This window comes from Lissotriton vulgaris, chromosome 6, assembly GCF_964263255.1.
Source record: "Lissotriton vulgaris chromosome 6, aLisVul1.2, whole genome shotgun sequence".
Lineage (NCBI taxonomy): Eukaryota > Metazoa > Chordata > Amphibia > Caudata > Salamandridae > Lissotriton > Lissotriton vulgaris.
Genome location: NC_141694.1, coordinates 599,728,014 through 599,753,147, shown reverse-complemented (window position 1 = coordinate 599,753,147; position 25,134 = coordinate 599,728,014). Strand labels below are relative to the sequence as shown.

At 43.5% G+C, this 25,134-nt stretch overlaps 1 protein-coding gene across 1 annotated transcript in view; it reads right to left on the bottom strand.

Annotated features, from left to right (window-relative positions):
- Positions 1–25,134, bottom strand: part of CCNC (cyclin C) — a 244,464-nt gene that overhangs the window by 152,520 nt on the left and 66,810 nt on the right. The window contains exons 2-4 of the mRNA XM_086926620.1: positions 17,059–17,165; positions 16,196–16,280; positions 15,994–16,063 (exon numbers count right to left, since the gene is read on the bottom strand). Coding sequence (XP_086782746.1) covers positions 15,994–16,063; positions 16,196–16,280; positions 17,059–17,165 — 262 coding nt within the window. The remainder of the gene's footprint in view (positions 1–15,993; positions 16,064–16,195; positions 16,281–17,058; positions 17,166–25,134) is intronic.

Below are 25,134 nucleotides of genomic sequence, written 5' to 3'. Positions count from 1 at the left end.
CCTGCCTGATCATTTACCACAAAAGCGAATGAATAAACAGCCGGACGCCGCACATACCTGCTTCAGAACTTCGATCAATACTAAGGAAAAACAAGCCTTTCACCGTAACACGGCGGGCAGGGGAGGGGGCGGAAAGGGGAGAGGTGCGACACGGCAGGCAGGCAGGCAGGGGAGGAGAGTAGGAGGAGGAGGGGGGAGGAGAGTAGGGGAGGCACGGCCTAGCGGCAGGCAGGCAGGGGAGGAGAGGAGGAGGGGGGAGGAGAGTAGGGGAGGCACGGCCTAGCGGCCGTGCAATCAAGTAGTGAGGGGGCGGAGCTGGGGGAGGCTGTGAGAGAGAGTAGGCAAGGCTAGCGGCAGGCAGGCAGGGGAGGAGAGGAGGAGGGGGGAGGAGAGTAGGGGAGGCACGGCCTAGCGGCCGTGCAATCAAGTAGTGAGGGGGCGGAGCTGGGGGAGGCTGTGGGAGAGAGTAGGAAAGGCAGGCGGCTGGGGGCATGTGCACGCGCATTTAAGCTCAATGCGCATGCGCATTGAGCTTAAATTTCTCGTGCACTGCAAGGAATCGCCACGATTCCTTGCAGTGTGGATAAAGAGCGGATAAGTGCCAATACTCTCGCCTTGCTCGATGCGCATGCGCATCGACAGGCGAGACCTAACAATGCTTTGTGGAGCATATTCAAAACCTTTGAAGAAAGCACCATTCTCAAAATTGTAACAGTACTAAAACTCTCAAACCACTTCAGCAACCCTCTACCAACTGAAGCCTTCACTGAGATCAAAATGTCCTTACTCCCTCTCGGGACCAAAATAGTTAATGCTCACTACTCACGGATCGATCTCAGACTGTCTTAACACCAGGCAAGATACCCTAATTTAAAAAGACACACAGTAGACCTCGCAAACCTAAGCAACTTCTGCCCAATCCCTAGGATTAAGATTCTAGCGAAGCTCCTTGAGAAATGAGTTCATGTACAACTGTGCAACCACATTGACCAATTCTGTCTCTCAGATCAATGACAATTCAGCTTATGCCACAGCACTGAATCAGCGCTCACACACATAGCTGATGATGCACTAAAAATGTTGGATCAGAACAAATCCTGCCTACTTATCCTCCTTGACCTCTAGTCAGCCTTCAATACTGTCAAACAGGATAGTCCCATCCTACGTTAGAGGGGGCTATCGGGCTCGGTTCTTAACTGGTTCGCTTCTTTTTTTCCACAACAAAACTCAAAGATGCAAGGTCAATATGTCTGTATATAGCGTGGCATTGACACTGTAGCATGTTGAAGCTTGAATGGGAAGAGCAGCACCCTCTGCTGTTGCCTAGGCGGATCTGTAGGCTGTCTGCAAGGAAGAGGGAGGCGGATTGCAGGTGTCTGGTCGGCTGGTAAAAGGTCATGAGTTTGTTGATGTATGCTGGTCCTTCGCTGTATAGGGTTTTATGTTTGGGTCAACATTTTGATCCTTTGGATCACAAGCCAGGGTAACTTTTTGAGGTGGGGTGTGATGTGGGTCTATCTGGGGCGGTCCAAGATGAGTCTGGTCACCGAGTTGTTTTTTTAAATTGTCTCTAGCCTCTTCAGGGGGCGTGCAGTGATTCCTACATGAAGTGTGTTCCTGTAGTCCAGCCTGCTGGTGACCACTGCCTGCGTGACGGTCCTTCTGCTGTGGAATGGGAGCCACCTGAAGACAGGTGAAGAAAAGGAGGATCACAACTCAGTTAGCAGAGACGCAAACAATTTTGCCAGCATCAGATGATTCAAGTACACCCACATATTGCATACAGTTCCTTCGTGACAGATAGAAGATCTTCAATTTTGGCCTTTGTTACCACTAGAACCTTTTCTTTTTGAACAACCTTTTAATTTCGGCAACTAGAGGCACCCTTGATGCTGGAGAAGTGTTTTTTCTGCTGTTTTGAAACAAGTAACTTCTCAATCTATATGTTCAAAGCAGGAGGGCACTTAAATACAGTTTTCAGTACCCACTTACCCATGTCATCACATGCAGTCCATTCCTGGATTTCAGCCCATGACGCAGACTCCTCTCAGATCTCTGGATTTTCGCTCAGACGAGTCAGACTTATAACAGAGAGCTTCCTGTGGTTCATTGTGGGTTTTAGCAGGTTGGTTATGAACAGTCACTTGTACTTTATCAGCATCTAGGATCCCATCTTTTAATACAACGTGGCTCCAAAAAACGAACTGAACAACAAAAGTTACTTACCTGTAAACTGCGGTTCTCCAGTATTGGTGTCTTTCGTAGATTCACATGCTTGAATAATTCCCCGTCGAAGTGGGAGTCCCACAGTACATAAAATAGTAGTAATACACATGTTATATATATATATATATATATATATATATATATATATATATATATATATATATATATATATATATAACATCATAAATATACATATAATTATAATATATGGTTGCACACACCTCCGTGATCTTTTCGAAGGTCAAAAACGGACGGCACTCCAAGTTGTTGTTGTTCCAAACAATGGTTTATTGGCAGACCCCCCTGCCCCCCTGACATACGCGTTTCACCGATTTGGCTTCTTCAGTGTCTAATTATAATATATATATAAATAGTCATAAAGAAAAATTTTAAAGTGCCATAGAACAACATAGGCCCATAAAGGCCCAAAGGGAGAATTCACTTTAGTAACATATCCATGTCATTATAATAGTCCACATTCCAGCCAATCAGGCTGCAGCACCCTCTAGACCCTTCTCCTCAGAAGCTCAAGCCCTCAGATTTTCGTAGCACTAAAGTGACCAAGAGTGCATGAGTAGAAGAGAGCCTCTGAGGAGAGGAAGCGTGTATCGCATGTGAATCTATGAAAGACGCCAATACTGGAGAACCACAGTTTACAGGTAAGTAACTTTTGTTCATCTCAGGTATTAGGGTGTCTTTCATAGATTCACATGCTTGAATAAGAATAGAAAGCAGTACGTCAACACATGAGTCATAAAAGGCAATAAGAACAAATACAAGCAAAGAAATGCACATATGAACATTGCAGATATACATCTATGAAAAAACCTTTTATGACAGGAGTCAGGAAGCAACAGAGGCTCACCTTCATCTGAAGAGATTTCGTAGCACCTCTTGACCCACAGCAGTGTCTGCAGCGTCAGCTGTCTCTAGACAGTAGTGCCTCGTGAACGTGTGCCTGCTTGACCACGTTGCCGCCCTGCAGATCTGATGTAGAGGCACTCCAGCAAATAGGGCGGTAGAGGATGCAACTGCCCTCGTTAAGTGTGCTTGCACCGGAGCAGAAAGAGGATTGCCAGCCCGTTGATGGCAGGAGATGGCAAAAGAAATCCATCTAGTAATGGATTGTTTAGTGACCGGATGTCCCTTGCGAAGTCGTCCATAGGCCACAAAGAGCTGGTTTGATTTACAAAAAGCAGCAGTGCGTTGAATATAGAATTTGAGGCAGCGCTTCAAGTCCAAAGAATGAAGAGAGCGATCGGCGGGAGACTGAGGGTCGGGAAAAAAAATCTTGAGAATGACAGGTTCATTAAGGTGAAAGTCTGAAGGAATATTAAACCTTAGGAATAAATTTAGGATTCGTACGAAGTGTAACAGCGTCCCTGGAGAATTGGAGAAAAGGAGGCTGAATGGTGAAAGCTTGGATGTCGCTCACTAGCCTGGAAAATGTAAGTGCAAGAAGGAGGGCAACTTTCCAAGTAAGGAATTTTAATTCCGCGGAATGAATGGGCTCAAAAGGAGGTCGGAGGAGCTGTGATAAGACCAGATTCAAACGCCAAACAGGTGGTGGACGCCGGATAGGTGGAAACACCCGGAACAGGCCCTTAAAGAACGGACAAATGATCCGAGAGGAGTACAGTGACGTGGAACCATCATGGCGAAAGCGGGAAATCGCGGCCAGGAAGACTTTAAGAGTGGAATGCGAAAGTCCCGACTTTGCCAAAAGGAGGAAAAAAGGCAGGATTTGCTCAGGTGTGGCGAACATAGCATTGATGTTCTCCTTGTGGCACCAGACACAAAACCGTTTCCATTTCAGTTTATAGTTCTTAATTGTGGAAGGAATGTGTGAATGAGCAAGCACCTCTCTGCACTCTGGAGCAATATTTAGATGTGCAAACTCATTGTGCTCAGGTTCCAAGCGTGAAGCTGGAGAGACGCCGGATCCGGATGGCAAATCTGGCCCTGGCTCATGGTGAGAAGATGAGGCAGAGGACGAAGAGGAATCGGATTGCACTGGGAAAACAGAAGAAGATCCGTGAACCACGGGCGCCGCGGCCACCTGGGCGTAATCAATAGGACGCGACACGGCTGAAGTCTCATCTTGTGCAGTAGGCGTGGAATCGGAGGGATCGTCGGAAAAGCGTAAACAAATTTGCTCAACCAGTCTATCGAAAACGCATTCCCGCTCGATCCGCTGTGGGGATGCCGACTTGCGAAGCGTAGGCATTTGCGGTTGAGTGGAGTCGCAAACAGATCCAGCTCCGGCTGGCCCCACAAGCAAAACACATACTCCAGAGTCGGTTGATGGAGTTCCCACTCGTGATTGTCCGTAGCCGATCTGCTGAGAGAGTCGGCAAGGGCGTTGGAGGCATCCGGTACGTTAACTGCTGTTAGCTGGACTCTGTTGAATCGCCCATTCCCAGATCTGCTGTGCCTGTCTGGATAGTAGAAGAGACCTCGCACCCCCTTGTTTGTTGAGGTAGTGCATACTGGTGATGTTGTCCATACGCACCAGCAGCGACTTCCCTTCCACCACCAGCCGGAAAGATTTCAGGGCGAGGAAGATCGCCAAGAGTTCCAGGCTATTTATGTGCCATGTGCATTGATCTGCCGTCCATTTGCCTTTGACTGACAACCCTTCGAGGTGTGCACCCCCAACCCTCCAAGGAGGAGTCCGTCGTAAGGGTAAGCGTGGGGTCTGTGTCCTGGAACGGCCACCCGGTTGCGATGTTTGGAAGGTGAGCCCACCATTCCAATGCGCCCTGAATGCGGGGAGTCAGGCAGACTGTCGTTGAACGACCCTGAGACTTGTCGCCATTGTTTGTCCAACTCCTCTTGGAGGACTCGAATGTGTAGCCTGCAATTGGGAATCAGTTGTATGCAGGATGATGCCATGCCCAGAAAAGATTTTAACATCCGGACAGAAGCAGACCTTCATGACTATGCGGTCTTGTCGCTCCTATGAAACAAACACCTTCGCCAGACGAGAGTCTATCAATGCCCCCAGAAAAATCCTTTGTTTTGCTGGACGGACATGAGATTTCTTGTGGTTGTTGGAAAGACCAAAAGGCGTGAAAGACAGATAGGCAAGTCTGAGTGTGTTGTCTTGCTGCATGAAAGGTTTGAGCCTTTATCAGGCAGTCGTCTAAGTAAGGGTAGAACTGTATGCTCTGTAGGCGAAGAAAAGCCGCAACCGGAGCCATGATCTTCGTGAAGACTCTCGGGGAGGAACGAAGGCCGAAAGGTAAAACTTTGAACTGGAAGTGTTTCCATCACACTGTGAAGCTAAGATACTTTCTGTGTCTGTGATGGATTGGCACATGAAAATATGCCTCTTGGAGGTCGATTGTGTAGAGGAACTCGCCGGGATTTAGGAACTGTAAAATTTCCAGTAAGGTCAGCATCTGAAATGATTGGGATTTGATGAACTTGTTGAGGGCTCGGAGGTCTCAGATAGGGCGCCACTCTCCTGATTTTTTCCTGATAAGGAAAAAGCCGGAATAAAAGCCCTTGCCTTGTTGTAATCGAGGAACCACTTTGACAGCCCCTTTCTGTATCATAATTGTGACAGTTCCTTCAAATGTGCTGGGGGAGGGCCAGAGGGTGGGCGGAAATTTGAGAAATTGGAGAGCGTGGCCCGATGACATCCAAGACCCAACGATCTGAAGTTATCTTTGACCAATTGCAGAAGTATTGGGAGATTCGACGTCCAATTTTCAAAGCAGGAGAACTTGACCCTGGGAAAGTCACTGTTTTTTAGAGGTAGCACCTCCTCTGTAGGTGCTCTTCCTTCGATAAGGCCTGGAATCGGATTGCTTATTTTGAGTTTGATGGGAGTAGCGCTGCTTGTTTTCACCATAGGAGCGGTACTGGGAGGAGCCACGAAAATTGGAGGTAATACCTCTGCCACGTGCTACACGAAAAAGCTGCTTCCGGTACTGGAGAGATCCCAGAGCACGAGCAGTGTCCGTGTCCTTCTTGATGGACTCTAAGGCGTCGTCCACATGCTTGCCGAAGAGGGACTCCCCATCAAAAGGCAAGTCGAGCACCCTCGCCTGTACTTCAGGCCGAAAAGCCGCAGCCTTAAGCCAACCCTGCCTCCGTAAGACTGCAGCACCTGCGAGCTGTCTGAAGCCTGTCGAGGAAATATCAATGGCACAGTCTATAATTTCAGAGGAGATCTTCTCTCTCTCCTGCACAATCTTACGGGCTTCAGCCCTGGAGGATTCCGGAAGTAGGTCAACCAAAGCTGCGATCTCTGACCACATATCGTCCGAGGATGGCCAAGGAGTTTGCGGCCCTGACCATCCTGACAGCCATAGTGGTGAATTTCTTCCCAATGGTATCCAGGTGGCGACCCTCCTGATCCGGTGGCGAAGTCAACGGAGTTGCCGGGTTACACGACCTCTTCTGGGCAGCTTGCGTAATGACCGAGTCAGCCTTAGGTTGTGACACAAGGCATGCCGGCGAATCCGCAGGCGCCTTGTACTTTGTCAAGGCGGGGAAGCACGGCCGGGATGGAGTTAGGCCGTTCCATAAGTTTAAGCCCCTCCTGCCATATGAAGACTTTTTGGGATTGTAAGTACTTGCTTCAAAGGTTGATCCTTGAAGTCATAAAGGAAGCAGTCCTGTTTGACGTTTCGCGGCTCTCACCATCAAGTTGTGGAAAACCCCAATGTCCACTGGGGGAGAAGCAGGAGACGGTGTCTGGGCCCGATAGTTGTCCCAATCTGTAAGGACAGCGTCGTCGTCCTGGTCCGTATCATGGCGGACATCATCAGGATCTGGAAGAACTGGTGATCTAGGCTGAGCAACAGAAAGTGGCTCTTGTGCAGGAGGAGGCGGAGCAGGAGAATTCTGCGCTGAAGGTGGGAATCGGCGATTATAATCATCTAACATATGCTGAAGGTTCGATATCAAAGAAACCGGTATTTGTGCCATAGGAACCTAGTGGTCAACATCCAGCTGGTCATCATGAACTTGAAAGAGTGAACCCCTGTCATCAATGTCCTCATCCTCATAGTCCTGATATTTTATATTGAGCTCCGAAGGACTTACTGCAGGACGAAAGGCGTCATCAACATAAGAACCATCTGAAGACTCTTCCTCTGCTGACGCAAAGAGTTGAGCAGGGGGGCGAGAATCACCTTGAAGAGGACTCAAAACAAGCGGAGCGGGACGCTTTACAACAGAAGCCGTCACCACAGTAAAGATTGTTGCAGTCGCCAGAGAAAATTGACCCGTCGACTGTCCCGTCGACGAACTCTTGGTCAAAACCATTGTTGAAGAATTCGGCAATGCAGAACCAGGCGTCGACGATAAAGCGGAAGCCATCGACAGAGCCAGGACTTTTCCTTTCAATGGTGCGGCTGTCGTCGACGAGGTCTTCGCCATCAACGGAGCTGTCGACGAGGAGGTGGTCGTCGACATTGAACTCTACGTCGACAAGGCTAACGTCGACGAAGGTGGTACCGTCGACATAGGTGGTACCGTCGACATAAGTGGTACCGTCGACATAAGTGGTACCGTCGACATAAGTGGTACCGTCGACATAAGTGGTACCGTCGACAAAGGTGGTATCGTCAACGAGCGACGCGTTGACGAAGCTTTCGACGACGAATGCTTCTTTGGCAAGGCCATCCACGAGATCTTCACAATGGAGGTTATGGGCCTAACCTCTTGGTTCGTCGTCGACTGGCACTCGTTTTGGACGACGAGGGCACAGCTTGGAACAGCGACGCCAGAGAACCAGGTCCCTTAGGCGTGGAGGCCGGCAGATCCCGTGGGGAGACAAACTTTGGAGCATCCACAAACTTCTTCCTTTTTAGGAAAGGAGAAGGCATCTCAGTCTCAGACCCACGCTTAAGAGAGGTCTTGGAATGGTAGGAAGACACACTCTCCACATCAGACATGGGATTATCTGTAGTCTTCAACTTCTGTAGCCACAGAAGGAGACAGGCCTCTCTATCCTTTAGGGTCTTAGAAGAAAATGTTCTGCAGAACTTGCAGTTCCTCACCTCATGGTCCGGGTACAGGCAATAGATGCACTTTTTATGAGGGTCCTCATAGAACAGGCGTAGTTTCCCACATGAACAGGGCCTGAATAAAGATTTCTTAGTTGAAGAAATTTTGTATTGTATTGTAATTGCATTTATATAGCACTTACTACCCCTGACGAGGCGTTGAAGCGCTTTTTTTCGGCAGGTAGCACGCTACTCCGCGACCCATAGAGGATTAGTGTTGAATTAGTATAGTGAAACATGCAAGTACATTTTAAGTGGTGGATAGGTTAGACAGTTATTTGGAATGATAGCAGAAGGATAGAGGAGGACAAAGGTTTGTATGTATTTATCGCTTGTTGACGCATGCTATTCAGGAAGCCTATAAAGGATTAGTGGTGAATTAATATGGTGAAATATGAGCTAATTTCAGTGGTGGATATTAGTCTGTTACTTGGAGGGAAAAGGATAGCGGGGGGATAAAAGGGGAAGAAAGATTTGCATTCATGTAGCACTTGTTACCCCTGATGGGTGTTGAAGCGCTTTTCTGGCGAGTAGCACGCCACTCCGGAACCCATAAAGGATTAGTGTTGAAAATGAGTATAGTATATAATTTGAGTAGTAGATATGTTATTCAGTTATTTGGGCAGTATATTAGTATAGTTGAATATGGAATTTGAGAAGTGAACATGTTAGTCTTAATTTTGATTGAATAGGATAGTGGAGGGATAAAAGAGTGAAGGATTTAAATAAAAAAAACAATTTTAGGTCTTAGCAGTAGGAAGAGGCTTTTGGATGAGTAAAAAGGAGTTTTGCAGGGAAGGAGTCAGAGGGGAGAGTTTAGAAAGGTTTGATTTTAGGGGATCGGTGTAGTAAAAAGGTGTCAGAAGATGCAAGGAGGGGTAGAGAAGGAGAGGGTCCAGAAAGGGTTATTTTGGCGATCATAGTAGTGGTACGGGGTTTGGGATAAATGAGAGTTGATGTAGAGGATATATTGATAGATGTATAGGATGAGAGATAGGGTAGTGCATTGGAAGGAGTAGTAGAAAGAAGTTTGAGATGAGTCAGAAGGTTGGGCTAGAAGATATATTGAGCGAAGTATAGGCTGAAAAATAGGCTAGTGCATTGGAAATGCTAAATTAGAAGAAAGTGATAAATATATAGATCCATAAGTACATTGAAAGTATAAAGATACATAAAGTAAGTATATTTAGATTAAATATATTAATAGAGGCACAGGATGATAAATAGGGTAGTGCATTGGATATGCTTTTTCAGGAGAAAAGTAACAGACACACAGATCCAAGTACATAGAAGGTACATAGATGCACAATGGAAATATGTACATGTAGACCAAAGATGATTTTTATTTATTGCTGAATATTATTATTATTTTAAAATTTTGTATTTTCTCTTAACATAATTATTTTACATGTTTTTTAAAGTAATACACAAAGATAGGTACATATCTATAGTGAAAACAAATGCTTATATACAGAGGGATATGCTGTAAATGTATGTTTCCGTATGGTGCTGCTTATGTGGGGAAGAGCCAAATCTTTAGTAGTTTTCTAAAGATAAGGTTGTTGTCGGTGGATCTTATGTTGGGGGGTAAAGAGTTCCATAGTTTAGCTGCTTGAACAGAGAAGGATGTGCCACCCATGGTTTTTTTTCTTGTATGGTGGGATTTTGAGGCGAGATGCTCCTTTAGAGCAGAGGTACCTTTGTTGAATGTGTTTGGTGATTTTATTCCTGATGAAGAGTGGTCCTATTCCATGTATTGCTTTGTGGGTAATACAAAGCAGCTTGAACGTGGATCTTCTGGCAACCGGTAACCAATGCAGGGTTTTCAAGGCAGGGGAGATGTGGTCTCGTGGTTTGATATGCAAGAGTAGTCTGGCAGCCGAGTTCTGAATCCGTTGTCTTTTCATGGTCATTAAATTTGATCCATGGTAGAGGTTATTGGCGTAATCGAGTTTGGATAGAACAAGGGAGATGGTAGCTTGGACCTTGTGTGGAAATCCCAAATGAGGGAAGATTAAATCGCAGCGTTTTTATAGTAGCAAAGCTTGATCTTGCTAGTTTATCAACTTGGAACATTCATCGACAGCTTGGAGTCCATTGTCATTCCGAGGTTTCTTACTTCCTTCGATACTTTAGACAGTGATCCCAGTTCATCAGGCCATGCGGCAAGCGGGTTGTCATGTTTCCAATCGCCACACCTGAGTATTTCAATTTTTGAAGCATTCAATTTGAGATGGCTTCAAGTCATCCACTGATCCACAGCTCTGAGACAGCTGAAAAATTGGTGATTTTCCAATGTCTTTGGGGCATTCCAGCTGAAGGACTATTTGCGTGTCATCTGCATAGTTGTAGTACGTGAGGTGAAATCAGTACTGGTAAAGACTTCATGTAGATGTTGAAAAGCATGGGCGAGATGATAGAACCTTGAGGGACCCCTGCTTTGGTGGAGTACGGTTTGGACGAGAAAGGTGGGGTGTGGATGACATTAGTTCTGTTTCAAAGGTAGGACGCGATCCAGTCTGGAACAGTTCCCTCTATGCCGGCTTCATAAAGTCCTTGTTTCAGAGTGTCATGGTCAACCGTGTCAAAGGCAGCTGAGAGGTCCAAGAGGAGTAGCGCAGCAACTCCGTTGGGGTCAAATGTATTCTTTAGGTCATCCCAGATGGCAAGGAGGGCAGATTCAGTGCCTCTTCCCGGACGGAATCCTGTTTGGAAATCTGAAAGTATGTCATTCTCTTCAATAAATTGTGACACCTGGGTGAACGCTGCTCTTTCTATCAGTTTGCCCAGGAAAGGTCCATTTGTAATGGGTCTGTAGTTGTCAGGGTTCAGCGGGTCCAAGTTTGTTTTCTTCAGTAAAGGGCGTATGTATAACTTTTTGAGTTCTTCTGGAAATATTCCAGTAGTTAAGGAATCGTTGATGATTCTTCTTACTGGAATGGCAGCAGAGGTTGTTAAAAGAATTGTCTTGAAAGTTTGTGGCGGACAGGGGTCAGAAGGGCTGCCGGCAGGCCTGCTTGCTTTGACCAGGTACATAAATTCATTGTGAGAGATGTGTTGGAAGGAACGGAGAGGTTTGATTAGAGCATTCTTGGATAGTTGTTTTGTACAAGGGTTAGTGCAGGTGCTTTGTTTCAGTTTTAAGTACGAGTCCAACGTGTCTGCTATGTCCGTGTAATGATTTGCCAGTTTGTCTGTGAAATCTTGAGTAACAGGATGAGTTCCTTCTAGGCAATTTGGAAATTTTGAAGAAACTGAGCAGAGCTCAGGAAGACTCCCTTCACACGACGTGCGGTAGAAAATCTGAGGAGAAGGTTCTAGAGGGTGCTGCAGCCTGATTGGCTGGAATGTGGACTATTACAATGACATGGATATGTTACTAAAGTGAATTCTCCCTTTGGGCCTCTATTGTTCTATGGTACTTTTAAATTTTTCTTTATGAATATATGAATATATATATATATATATATATATATATATATATATATATATATATATATATATATATATATATATATAACGAGCAAATGTCCCAAAGTAGCTGGTGCTGGCGGCAAGGTTTAGGACACCCTCACAGTTAATGTTTACAGCAAACACTCTCCAGAAGAGAAAACGCCGCACACTACTTAGATAGTTGAACTTGTGGTTTATTTTCTATAGGTTCCCCACCTACACGTTTCGGACATTAAGCTGTCCCTGATCACGGTAACAAACTGTTGTTAGGCTAGACTCTGGAAGGCAATGGTGTCTAGCAAAATTTGCTATGCTGTGAGGTTTACTAATTAAAATCCTTTTGTAAACCACCCCGCGAGTGCTGCGATCCTTTTACAGGCTAATACCTGTGGATGTTGTGTGCCGGAATATATATATATCTATATATCTATATCTATATCTATATATATCTATATCTATATCTATATATATATATATATACACACACATGAATCTATGAAAGACAACCTAATACTGGAGAATCACTTGTTCTGATTACACCTGTGTTTAGTGAAAAAGACACCATTGCCTTCCAGAGTCTAGCCGCCTCCGCAATATAGCTAGCACTGGGGAAGGATCGGCTATGTTCAAAAGCAGGCCGAGACAAAATAGCTTGCATTAAGTTGACTTTATAGTTTACGATGCATTAAGTCTGTCTTTAATTCTTCCACCAAAATAGTTTTTCCTTTTCATGTCCACCAGCGGGGGTTATGAAATTTTAGTTGAAAGGGAATTGGGGTGACGTATAAAGGAGAGACTGAATGGACAATGTATTATCTTCTGTGGGTCTCTTTGTAGGCTTAGAAGATACCAGGTAAATAAAGAAGGCTGAGTTGTGACACCTGAGGTGCCTATGTGGCGGGCCAGTCTTGGATAAAAATGCAGAAAATGCAGAAACAAATCTGTCCAGCAGGTGAGAGGCTGAATTGTACAAAACTCACTTAAAAGCTCATTGTTTATCTCATTAGGCTGTGTATCATATCAATAGAAATTCTCACTTAAGCAGAAAACTTACTTGGAATTTTTCTCATAATTCTCAACTCGGGCCTCAAGATCCCTACCTCTTCCTCCACTTCACACTTCAGTTATAGTAGGCTTCTTACAAGACTTGTGCACACTCTACATCCTATTTTCTTTATTTTGACTGCAGAAGGAGGCAACGTGACTTTCTCTGTTTTATAGGGCAGTGGATCCACGAGTCATCAGATACATAAAGCTTGTGTCCAAGTCCACCGTGATATAAACTGAGCAGCTGGTCAATAATTTCTTTGCCTGGCTCATCTGGGGACCTGGAAGTGTTTCTTGAGGGTGTACATATTGTTGTAAATATGTGGAGGTTCAAACATTTGAGCCATTCAGCATAAGGAAGGTGAATACAATTTCAAGGTTAGGCTGTACAAAATAGGTTGCACGCTTAAAAGTAAGGCAAGATGGGGAGCAAAGAAAGGAGAGGACACAGAAACGATCCTACTCTATTTTAAAGTACTAATTCCTTGATGTGAATCCACTGGGATCAAGATTCAGAACTGGCACCAGCATGTTCATGTACATTCCAAGCAGCAGCCTGGTGCAGCTTTTGTCCAGCATAGCTCCTTCCCTGTGAGCTTGAGAAACTCATATGCAGGCCATTCCCTTCCTTATTCAACAGGCTGAAATGAGCAGGATGAAATTAGGAAATGGCAATGTCTGGCACTTTTACGATATTACTAGTAAGTTACTCTCAGCCATCTCATATTTTTGCCATCTGGTACTGTTTATGTCACCTTTGGTCCACAAAACAAACCTCGTATTTCAACAATCAAAGTTGCTCACACTGCCTCCGCTATGAATTGCAGTAGACTGCAAGCTTATAAGAGTACTAAAGAGCTGCAGGGAGGTAGAGGTACAAGTATTATCAGTACCTGCATTTGGCGTAAATGTGGGGATGGTGCTACTTGCACTTAGTAAGTGTGAGGATTGCGCCTGGAGAATGGCTGCTTCAGTTTCTTACTAATCTGCCTAGGAAGACGGAATATCGGCAATAGGGAGCAAGGAGGCTAAGAAACCTTTCTGTATCTTTTCTACTCTTCCCTTTTCTTGCATTACTGTTAAATATAGTGGACGAGAAATAGTCTATCCTCTTAGCTGGCTAACACACTAATCCACGAATAACAAAAAAAGACAGGATCATTTTTTAGGAACTGAGTGGAATGATAAACCAAAATTAATTTGGAGGTACCAAGTATGCCAGGGATTGAGTTTGAATGTGGGGACGTGGCCATTCAAGGGGGCATGAAGAGAATACACTTTTTGGGCTAATACCAGTTGTAAGGACCTTGTGTTAAGCAGAGTATCCCCTACTCCAAAGAAAGAAGACTAACGTCCAACAAGATAATAAAGGGGCTGTCAAGTTCGTTCCACTTTGCAACAGTAATTGGAGAACAGGGAGTGGATGCTTATTTCTATTTTTCTCTGCCTGTTATCCCTTCCATTTCTAAAGTATACCATGCTCCCACAACTTTGTTCCTCTTCACCTCGAAGGGATGCCTGCACCTCAGACAAAGTGAGGATGAGCGTTTTCCACATACTAACAGCCTTAAATCTATTTTCATGTTCATGGTCTCAAAACTGGCCACCAAATACCCATAACAATCAGTCTAAGAAGTGAAAGAGTTTGATATTTTCGAAAGCCATGGCAATCCATTAACCCACAGCATACTCTGTTCCTCCCTGAAATATGGCTTAATTTAGCCATCAATTTTACAAAGAAATGTGTGTATCCCAAGGGTTAATTTGGACTGTAATATTTAAGGGTTACCTCTTCTTTAAATCACACAACTGCTTGTCAAGAATGCAGTTTCATTCGCACACTTAACCATCATAAATAGGTCCCTTAGAGTTATCTTTGTATACAGTAGCTGGTGGAGGCGATTTTAAACTTGCTGATAGATTTCTGGTGCAAAATGTTGCTTGATACTTCCCCTCCAGATGAATAATCATTTACTTCCTTACAAAAGGCTTTATATATGACATTTAGACAGTGACGTTTACCAGTTTTTTATTCATGCCCCAATCTGGCAGCATGGTTATGCACTCTCCTGACATAGTTAGTTGTTATATGCTTCCATTATTGGCCTCTCATGACCAATTCAGTGATGAGGTGTACTCACCACATTGAATTCAAACTTAGAGGTGGATGAACGTAACACAATGCAATCCAGTACTATAAGATCATGACCTCTTAGCCACGGAATGACAATAAGAGTGCAATTTAACAATATGCTTCAATATAGGCAGTAACACAATTATGCAATGATCAATGCAGCAATTAGAAGCTCTGGACTGTAAACAAAGCATCTTTTAGATATGCCAGTGCAAGAACAAAAAATACCATTTCAGTGGCAAAAATATTTAATCGCCATGAAGTTTGCCAAAGCAATGATCTTGAAATCTCACCTATTGTGGACGTCGTGGATTTTAACAGACTGTGCCACCACTGAGATTTTCTAACTAAAAAACATTTCTTTTAATCTCGAACTTTTTAATTGCATTAGCCTGCATCAAAGGGTTAATCTCAGTGAGCTAATCCAAAGCACAAGTCTTGATTTGGCAACTAATTTGCAGTGCTCGGTGTATGAGACTCCTAACCGTCAGGTCAGGTGAGACTAGTGACTAAACTACTCACCTTTAGGATACAGGTCTCAGCACATAGGGCTCTATTTGAGGGAAATGTATTGTTTGCGCTAGTGGTAGCCTCCACACTCAGTTCTTAATGGAGACAAGCTCCAAACATGCCAGGGCACCTCCCTCCTCTGGAAGATTTCAGGAATTTTAAGCGCGTAGTGGTTTCTCAATACCTACGCTATATTGGTCCATTTAACAGTTCCAGTCGAACCCTCTTTCTCATATTTCCTACCACTCCATCACCAGTGTCTATACCTCTTTAAAATGCAACCAGGGAACGGATCAATGACTGCTTCTGAATGTGCATCCAGTATATATGTATCCTATGTACCGGTCAAGAAACTGACTGCGGGAAATTGTTAAAGGTATGCTTCATCGACATATCTGTCCTTAAGAGTTCCATTTTTAAATGGCACTGTATTTTTATAAGGGCACGCTTGCACCACAGTTCATAATTTATGTTTTCGAGCATAGTAAGCTCCCATTCATCTAGCTAAATTGTTCATATAAACAAAAAGAGCAATGACATTATAGAGTAAAATTACCCCCGCACCCACTTACAGTTTACATTTTAAATAAACGTTCCTACCTCTACTTTGGAGGCCAAAAATACACATGTTGGAGCCATTAGGAGTGGATCTATACTTTTTAAAGAATATCTGAAAAGATAAGTATAGAAAAGAAGTGGATATTCACTATACAGTTACTAAAAATGTTTAAATGTTAAGCAACTACAGCCAAAACACGAGAAGGACGACTTAAATACATCAGCACTCAAACAGAGATCTCACCTGGCATAGAACCTCTTGAAATATACAGTAGCCGTGGCAATAACTTGTTGTCTTAATTTAAGATGCTCTCCTAAGGACTGAATGACTGTAAAATAAAAAGTCAATACACGTTAAGAAATTGTGGCCTCGCTCTGATCTCAACTTCATAACTCAAGAGAAAATTAACCGCAGCATACAAATGCACTTGCTCCTAATGTACAAACAGGCTTGCTTCTCAAAAATGACAGAAATGCAGCCAGGCCTGGATTCTTCATAAAAGGAAATACTGACTGACAAAGTAGAATAACTGTGCAAGTACTTTGCACAGCATTAAAAAATAAATAAATATAAAAAAATAAAAATTAAAACGCAAATCCTGGAAGGTAAAACTTGGCAGTGTCCTAACTGCAGGCGCTTCCAGCTAGAAAAGCAAAAGGTCAGCCTGCGAGTGTCAGCATCTTTGCATTGCCAAAGGAAAGAATAAAACAACCCAAACGGTGGTAATGCTACTATCAGGGATGTGTAGTCAAGTATGTATTTCTTTTTCACAAAAACAAATGAAAAATACACTGGAGAAACTCACTTCCAAGAATACTTCATGCTAGTTTGAAAAGCATTTATGGCACAAACTGGTATTCCACCAATTTAAAGGTATTTGTACACCACAAACAGGATTATAATTCAGTTTATCAAGAAAGCATCTCTTTGAACAGCTGACTAACTGGGCTATATGGCCAAACAGGAAATACGAAAATACATTCAATAACTATTAAAGCTTTGTGCAGCAGTGAAGAGCACTGGAATAGGGTGCTGCACGTTTGTGCTAATAGCCTGCCAAATAGTAAAATATTATGCAATGTAAAATGTGTGCTTAAAAACTTTACCGTTTGTAAAAAATATCTGTAGTTTCCAATATTCTTCTTCTGATAGATATTTAAAATCCTTTTGTCGCTCCTTCAGCAAATCTTGCTTATCCAAAATCCATTGCAAACTAAAAATACAGATAAGGTTTAGAAAAAAATATCAGCAAAAAAATAAATAAATTGGTAAATACTATCTTTTTGCTCAAAATAATTTCAATGTTTGTAGAAACGTAAAGGACTATAAATTAAAACACATTTTTAAAATGAAAAATCATAACAAGACGACTAGGTGCTGAAAGTGGTTCACCTATTTGACGGTGCATTATTGTTAAACGTAATTTTAGAGTTTAGTTGGCAAAGAAGAAAAACCGTGAGCCAACCTGATCCCTAGAAACTCCATCACCCAGCTGCACCCAGGTAGAACTTGGAAGCAGCTCCGCACAACACCACGATCAAGTGCAGATTTCAAGCCAGGCTACAGCTGAAACTGGCTAAACGAAACCTGCATTGTATTGTGTTTCCAACAAACCTCTGGAGTAAATTTATAGCTGCGGCAGAGTCCAGACGTGACCGAGAGGCCTTCCGTATGTCATGGTCAGTCCCCAAACTGCTTTGAGGGATTACATGGATGAAATCCATCACAAGGAAAAAGTGTTTTAGGACGTGTAGCCCAAGTGCTCTTCCCTGTATTTTCTCTACAACCATGCTCTTCATAAATGCAGCAACATCGTCGTTTTTATCGTGAGCGGAGCACTGCAGCTAGATGAATTTTATAATGGAGATTACAGATTAATACCTGGGGTTCTATAAAAATCGTGTATTTCACCTCTCTCTAATTTCTTTATTCCGTAGCTGCACGACTAATACTTATTTACCGTTGAATTCCGACGTCACACTACCAACTGCCAGACCGCAGCCAAGGAGAAAGGAGGGACAAACCAAACTACAGTTTAGAAATAAAACTTGGCTTTTCCAGCTTCTCTACTTTCTCCAAGAACAGTGATGAGCAGAAAGGAGATATTTATGACAGCATGGGTTATAGGGCAATTGTAGGAATGACAATCTCTCTGCATGTTTCTACACATTGCGAGGAACTGATTTTTTATTTGTCTAAATCTAGCTTGTATTAAATTAATTCTAATATCTTTTTGCAAAAAATATCTAAATGCTTTGAGTGTGTTTAGTTATGCACTACGGATTCTACTTTTAATCTTTGTTAGCAAGCACCTCATCTCTTTCATATGAAAACACACACCAAGCATTTAAAAAGTTTACGAGAATGGTGATGTGTTACCATGTATTATAAGGACTAGTCAGTCAAAAAAACAACTTTATTTGGTTTATCATAACCATAAAGCATGAAGTAAAAAGGTATAAATAGCACCACATGGAAAACATCATATTTCAGTAAAACTTCTAAACCATTACCAAATCTAAAAAATCCCTAAACGGATCCCCACTTGCATTTACTCATTATCTGCTTTCAATAAGAGGGTGTCCACTTTGGTCATAAATTTTACACCACGACAAATTAAATTATTAAAAGTGCCTCTCATCCAGCTTATTACCGCCTGCCTACAGGTACGAATTTGTAAGTCCTTAAAATGTGCCAGTAACAGCTTCCTTTGTTCCATTTTTAAATGATCACAAACGCACATCAAGTGACATATTGATTCCTTACAGTATCCACACAGCCGGCAATTTTCTATTAGTTCTTTTCCAGGTAGGGACTAAGTCCTTTGTATTGTAGTCACCCAGTCTGTATTCAGTAAACTTCTTTTTTTAAAATAGCCGAAAATGCGCCATTAAATAAGGTTGCGGTTTTAATGTGGTATACAAATTTATTAATGCCTATGCATGGCGTCGTTTGGACAGTCTTTTTTTGTCTTCCAGAAATGACAGATTTTTAACATTGGCGTTACAGGCTTTATTAAATTTAGCTTTCTCCATCTTTTGATTCCAGACTTTTTCCATGTCTAGTACCGCCAGAGCAGTTCACAAGGAATCGCCACATGTGGTTTTTTTTTTATATATTGACTTTGTATTTCCGTCCAACATAAATAATTCAGTGACCCAGGTTCAGATGCTCTAAGATTCCAGCACACTTTTACAAATGTTGCTTTTCTTTGGTATTCCTGGTTCTGGAGGCCAAATTCCAGGCGCACCTGTGCTGGTGATGCTCCCTTTGGGAGATTAAAAACTGCTTTGAATGTTTTTGTCTGAGGGTCGTTTAAAATAGTAATTTCTTGGCCGTGCCAGATTTCCAGGCCGTAGGACAAAGTCGAAAGCAATTGTACTGCCATTATTTTCAAAAGATGTCCATGTGAAGGGCATTGCAATTTCTTGTAGAGCTGTTTATAGGCAAAAATCAATGACTGGGCTTTCGATTTTGTGTCCATTTTTTGCTCCATAAAAGACATTCTTTGGCCCAATTTGATGCCTAGGTATTTATATGAGCTGGTTTCCTCGATTTGCGTCTCCTTAGCATACCATTTATATTTTGTCCCTGCTTTGGGGCCTGCTAGTCAAATCACCTTGATTTTTTTCTTATTTATTTCCAAGCCTAAAACATCAAAGTATTCAATCAATTTGTTTATGGTTCTTTGCAGTCCAATTGGGGGTTGACTCACAACCACGATGTCGTCCACATACTGCAGATAGTGATTTGGCTCATTTGCTATATTGGGTGGGTGGCCGTTTGTCATTAGCAGATAGTTGTATAAATCTGCTAAACATAAGTTAAATAGACATGGTGATAGCACACAGCCTTGTTTTAAGCCATTGTTTATTTTTATCTTAGCTGATAGTCTGCTTCCATCTCCTAGCATCACCCTAGCCCATGTTTCGCTATATAGTGCCATTATTGTATTTAACACATCCTGCGGTAATCCCCATTCTTTTAATTTCAGCCAAAGTCGGTCTTGTGGCACTCTATCGAACGCCGATTTCAAATCGATGTAACATGCCAGTAGACTGTTTTTTTTTTTTTAATTATAGCGTTTTCGATTAAGATAGCCATTGTTGCCAGATTAGTGATGGTACCCATACCCTCCCTGAAACGGGTGTGAAATTTTAAGATTATTCTTTTTTCCTCCATCCACTCCTGTACATGTTGTAAAATGCAGGATGAGAACAATTTCGCCTCAACGTCTATTAAGGCAATGAGTCTATAGTTCCTGGTTCCATTCTGCTTCCATTTTTAGGTTTTGCCTGGCGAAAGCTGCGCTCTGCGCAGCTTTTTCGCGCAGGCGAAAACCTAATGAGAACTGTAGTGTGGGTTTGGGTCGGCCCTCGTCATTCATTGGCTGGCTCCATAAATGGAGCCTAGCCATTGGACGAGGGGCCTGTCCGTCAATGCCGGAGTAGACTCGGGGGCGTTCCCGAGATTCTTTGGCTTTTGCCGACGTCACGCGACGCCGGGAACGCCCCCGATTCTGGTCCGGCATTGCCGGCACCTGCCTTCCTGCTCTGCGTGTTTGTTCCCGCCCCTGCCCCCCCCTGCCCCCCCTCCCGCTCTCCGTGCACCTGCCTTCCTGCTCTGCGTGTTTGTTCCCGCCCCTGCCCCCCCCGCCCCCCCTCCCGTTCTCCGTGTGTTCGTTCCCACCCTCCCCTCCCGCTCTCCGTGTGTTTGTTCCCACCCTCCCCTCCCCTCCCGCTCTCCGTGTGTTTTATTTATGCGTGTTCGCAGAAGGGGCATAGGAGGTGAATCTGTCCGTCAACGCGGACCCGTTTTCGTTTTTTTCAGGAATTGTCCCCATCGCCGCCCGGCCCGCGACCAGGAAGTCAGGCAGGCCGGGGGCGGTACTGCGGGACACTCGTCATTCCCCAGGCCGCGCTCTGATTGGCTGCCGGCCCGGGACCTAAGTGGAGGAAGAAGCAGCCTGCAACCTACGCCGGAGACCGAGGAGAGTCCCGAGGAGAGGGAGCTCTCCAGCCGCCGACGAGACCCGGTGAGTGCCTGAGAAGGAAGGGGGAGGCGTCGGGGCACACTGCCGGTGCCCCGTTGGCGCATCTCCGTTCTAACGTTTTTGTTGTTTGGTGGGGGGAAGGTGGGGCTAGGCCTAGGTGGGGCGCGTTGGTGTGCAGCGGGCCGGCTGTAAAAGACCGTTACGCTTCCTGAGCTACCGAAATTCCACTAAGCAGTTAGGCTTGTTGCAGGACAGAAAGTTAATAGCAAAACACAAAAGCAAAGAGATGAAAACCGGCTTAGAGAATCTGCTCGAGTATTTGTTTAAATGGGTCGATATCAGCTTCCCTTTCCAACAGATGCATATGGGGCAGATAATGGGCAGGATTTCACTGAAGGCGTGGATATGTGCAAGTCTAAAACAAAGGGGAAGGAATACAGGCGTCCTTGCCACAGTATCTACAAATCGAGTTTATTGCCATAATTCTGTATACATTTATGAATTCTTGAAACACACACGTTACATTCGTTGGTACTTCTCTGCGCTAGTTGAGTATGTACAGTACACTCGGAGTAATTGTTACAAGATGCCAAATGTTAACAATTAAAACTAAACTTAATACCAGAATTGAGAATGTGTGTTCTGAAACACTTAACTGACTTAATTTCACAATACACTACAGAACACAAAATTGTCGTTTAAAATAATACATAACAATTTCTCGCTCTGTTTACCTTGGTGGATGAAACAAAATGGCTCTTATAACAGGACCAATACGTATCTTCCTCTCTTCTGCAGAGTCCTCAGGGAGTATGCATCAGACACAAAGGATCCAACTGACCCGTATACCATTCAGCAACATAAAAAGCCCAAGTGCATCCATCTCCTGATGGAAGGTTCTGGCAAAGTGTTAAAGCAGCGCATGTAACACGTTAAAGACTATTAAATGTACTTTCTACTGAATCCCTGGCACCTAACATTTCCTTTGTGTATTTGCTGCTGTATGTGTATTCTGTTGCAGTGTCTCTATGTGCCTGTCCTTTTATTTGTATGACTGTCGGAATGTGTCTCTATGTGCCAGTTTGTGGATTGTGCCTGCTTGATTTTATATTTCTGTGTCCGTTTGTTGGCGTTTCTCTGCGCCTGTCTTTCCTTGACTTTGTGCCTTTCCCCAGTGTGTGTCTGCCTCTTCGTGTTTTTGTGTGCCTCTCCGATCGCGTGTCTCTGTGCCGTTTTCTGTCGGTACCTGACATGAAGTATTTCCTTGAGCCCAAGGTTGTGCTTGGCGATGTGCGGGTTGGCCTGTTGTCCGTTTACCAGGATACTTATTTTACCTATCTTATAATGTGCGCAAGAATTTATGTATATATTGTGTGCGGCAATTTTGGGTCTATCATGTGAACGAGTTGTGGTGTACTCGGGTCTACTGATCTTGTTTGTCGCTTCTTGTCTGGCTACATGTGTCATTTAATTTCTTCATATATTCTTGCGAGCATGTTGGCCTGCATTGTTCCTTATGCTGTGTGCACAAACCATGCTTCCAGGTGTTTGTGAGGTTGTCTTTCTGTCTGAGTGTAACTGACTCTGTTGTGGACTGTGGTATGCATGCGAGTCTGTCTCTGTATTAGTTGAAGCTTGTTGTTTTAGATTTTGATTCCTGAATGCGACACAAGTACACGGATCTCAGCGGGCTGAGTTCTGAGATTTCCCAGTTGATAACTAGTGATTGTGGAACGGTGAAACCAGCTATTACCAGCGAGTTTGGGTGAACTGTTTGGTAAGTAGCGCTCAGGACTTGAGGGATACCCGGGGAAAATGAAATAATGATTACCCCTTTAGGGAACCTGGGTTTGCCATCCTGGCTTTGACGAATGTGCGGTTCTGATTCGAGGCACATGTTTGTTTTTATCTGTCCCTCTTACAGAATTTGTCCCCATGTGACTCTCCTTCATGAGTTTGACAACTCGCCGTTGCCTTTGAGTCATGCCCTAAACCCAGGAAGCTGATACAGTGAGTGCAGTTAGTGCTTACTCTGTGAGAAGAGGTGCGGGTGTGGCAGTTATTTTGATGAGGAGAAAAGATAATGGGCCAGAAGGTGTGTGTGTGGGGGGGGCTCTGTGTGGGTGTGTGTGGGGGGCTTTGTATGGCTGTGTGTGGGGGGGCTCTGTGTGGGTGTGTGTGTTGGGGGGGCTCTCTGTGGGTGTTGGTGTGTGTCATTTGCGAGAGATAAAGCTAGTGGCATTGTAAATGACAATGCCATTTATTTATGTTAAAAAAAAACAAATAAAAACAATGTCAAGAGCAATGCCAATCGCTCTAACTTTAACAAAGGCAAAACCATTGCATTGTAAATGCTTGTTATAAACTGGGTGGAGTAAACTTCCTCTCCAGGAAGCTGGTAACGTGTTCACTGAATGCAGCTGGTTAAAAAGGTGAGCAAGATAATTAACCCAAAAATCCGGGTCTTGTTTGAAGAGGTCATTTGGAAGGCCATTTGGCCCTGCTGCACCAGAGGGCGTCAGCTTTTTTATCAACACCCTTAAGTTTGTCATTGTTATGAAGGTTATTAGATCTTGTGTAACTGTAAGCCCTTCTTTCAAAATGGGACTTCCAATTGAGGTTGGTTTCTGATTTACATCCACCGTTTCATCAGGATTTGGTGATGCACATCTGTGAGTACTTGTTTGGATGTTGTTGTACAAATTACCTATATGTTTTGTCCAAACTGGCTCGCTTATTCCGGTGTTTTGTAGAGTCTCGGTTTCCTTTGACAGTTTGTTTATTAGACCCCAAAACTCACTGCTGTTTGGTAATTTGCTTGCCCATAATAATTTCCCCCAGAGATTTTCAATATGAGCCCTCTTTGCCTCTCTACACCTTGCTTTATATATCTTTCTCATTGTTGTGATCTTACTAGAATCTATCTCATTTCCCAATCTGGCCTCTAAGGCAATTACTCTTGCTTCCTTTGCAATACTTCTCTTCTGGTCTCTCAATTTTGCATTAAACCATGGTGCCTTTCTTGATCCATACGAGGATTTTCCTGCTAGGCCTACTGGAAATTTGTCTAGCAGGAACATACTCAGGCTCTCCCAGTCCTGTCATAGTGAATGAATGACTAATTTCTCCTTATTCCCCACATATAGTTTCACTGTGTTCATTATATCTTATATATTTGTCCCAATCCAATTTAGTTTCCTTTGATTATACACATTTGGCATTACGGCTAAGGATGCTGTACTCTTTTTTTGCATTAAGTTCACGGACAATACTATTTCTTGGGGAAAATGATCACTCTCCGGTCGAGGTTTAATGGAAAAAGATTCCACTAAAATCAATTGGTCTTTACTAATTATGGTGTAATCGATCGTAGATTCTTTCCGCTTAGGTAGGTGCGCCCCGCCGGTTGGTCTCCCTTTGTGTTCCCATTCAAAACAACCAGTCCTAGGGATTCCAAGTCTTGCTGCCAGTTGAGTCCTTCAGGCCAACCTTGTCGACATTTCTTGTTTAAAAGGACCCCTATTAGTTTACAAGTAAAATTGCCGGATATTACCATACCGTAATTTTGATATATTACTTGTAAGCTGTTTATTAAGTTTGTCAGGTTTGTAAATCTTTCCAATTTTTTTTACTTTTCCGGATGGATGTAAATATTTAAAATCAGTATTTTCCATGCAGCAGTGTGGCAGGGCCTTTTACATTCCAGTTTAAACGCTTGTAACCAGTTTACTCCGGAATCCAATTCCTCTACTTCCCAGTTATATTTTACCGTTAAGTACATTGATAAGCCCTCCCTAGGATGTCCATAATTTGAAACTTTTTCTGCCATTACATGGTATTCTTCGTGTCCTGCTATGTGTCTTGGGGTTAGATTCCAGGTTTCTTGCAATAGAATTATTGCAAAGTTTCCCAAGTAGGCAATGGTGTCTTGATCCTGTTCGATTTCCCTAAACCCATGAGTATTCCAGGAGCAGATTCTTATGGATTCTTCTTTTTTTGTAGATGACTGATTTACTCCGGACTGCTACCTTCTATCCCTTTGATTTTCGTCAGGGTCGACATTGATTTAGGGTGTATGGAACCCACGACCAGTCTCGCTGTCTTTCGGTTCCCAAAATCTCTCTTCTATTTAAGTGCTTATCCTGATTAGCTTGATATGTGGAGTTCGTGCTTCTTGCCCCCTTCAACA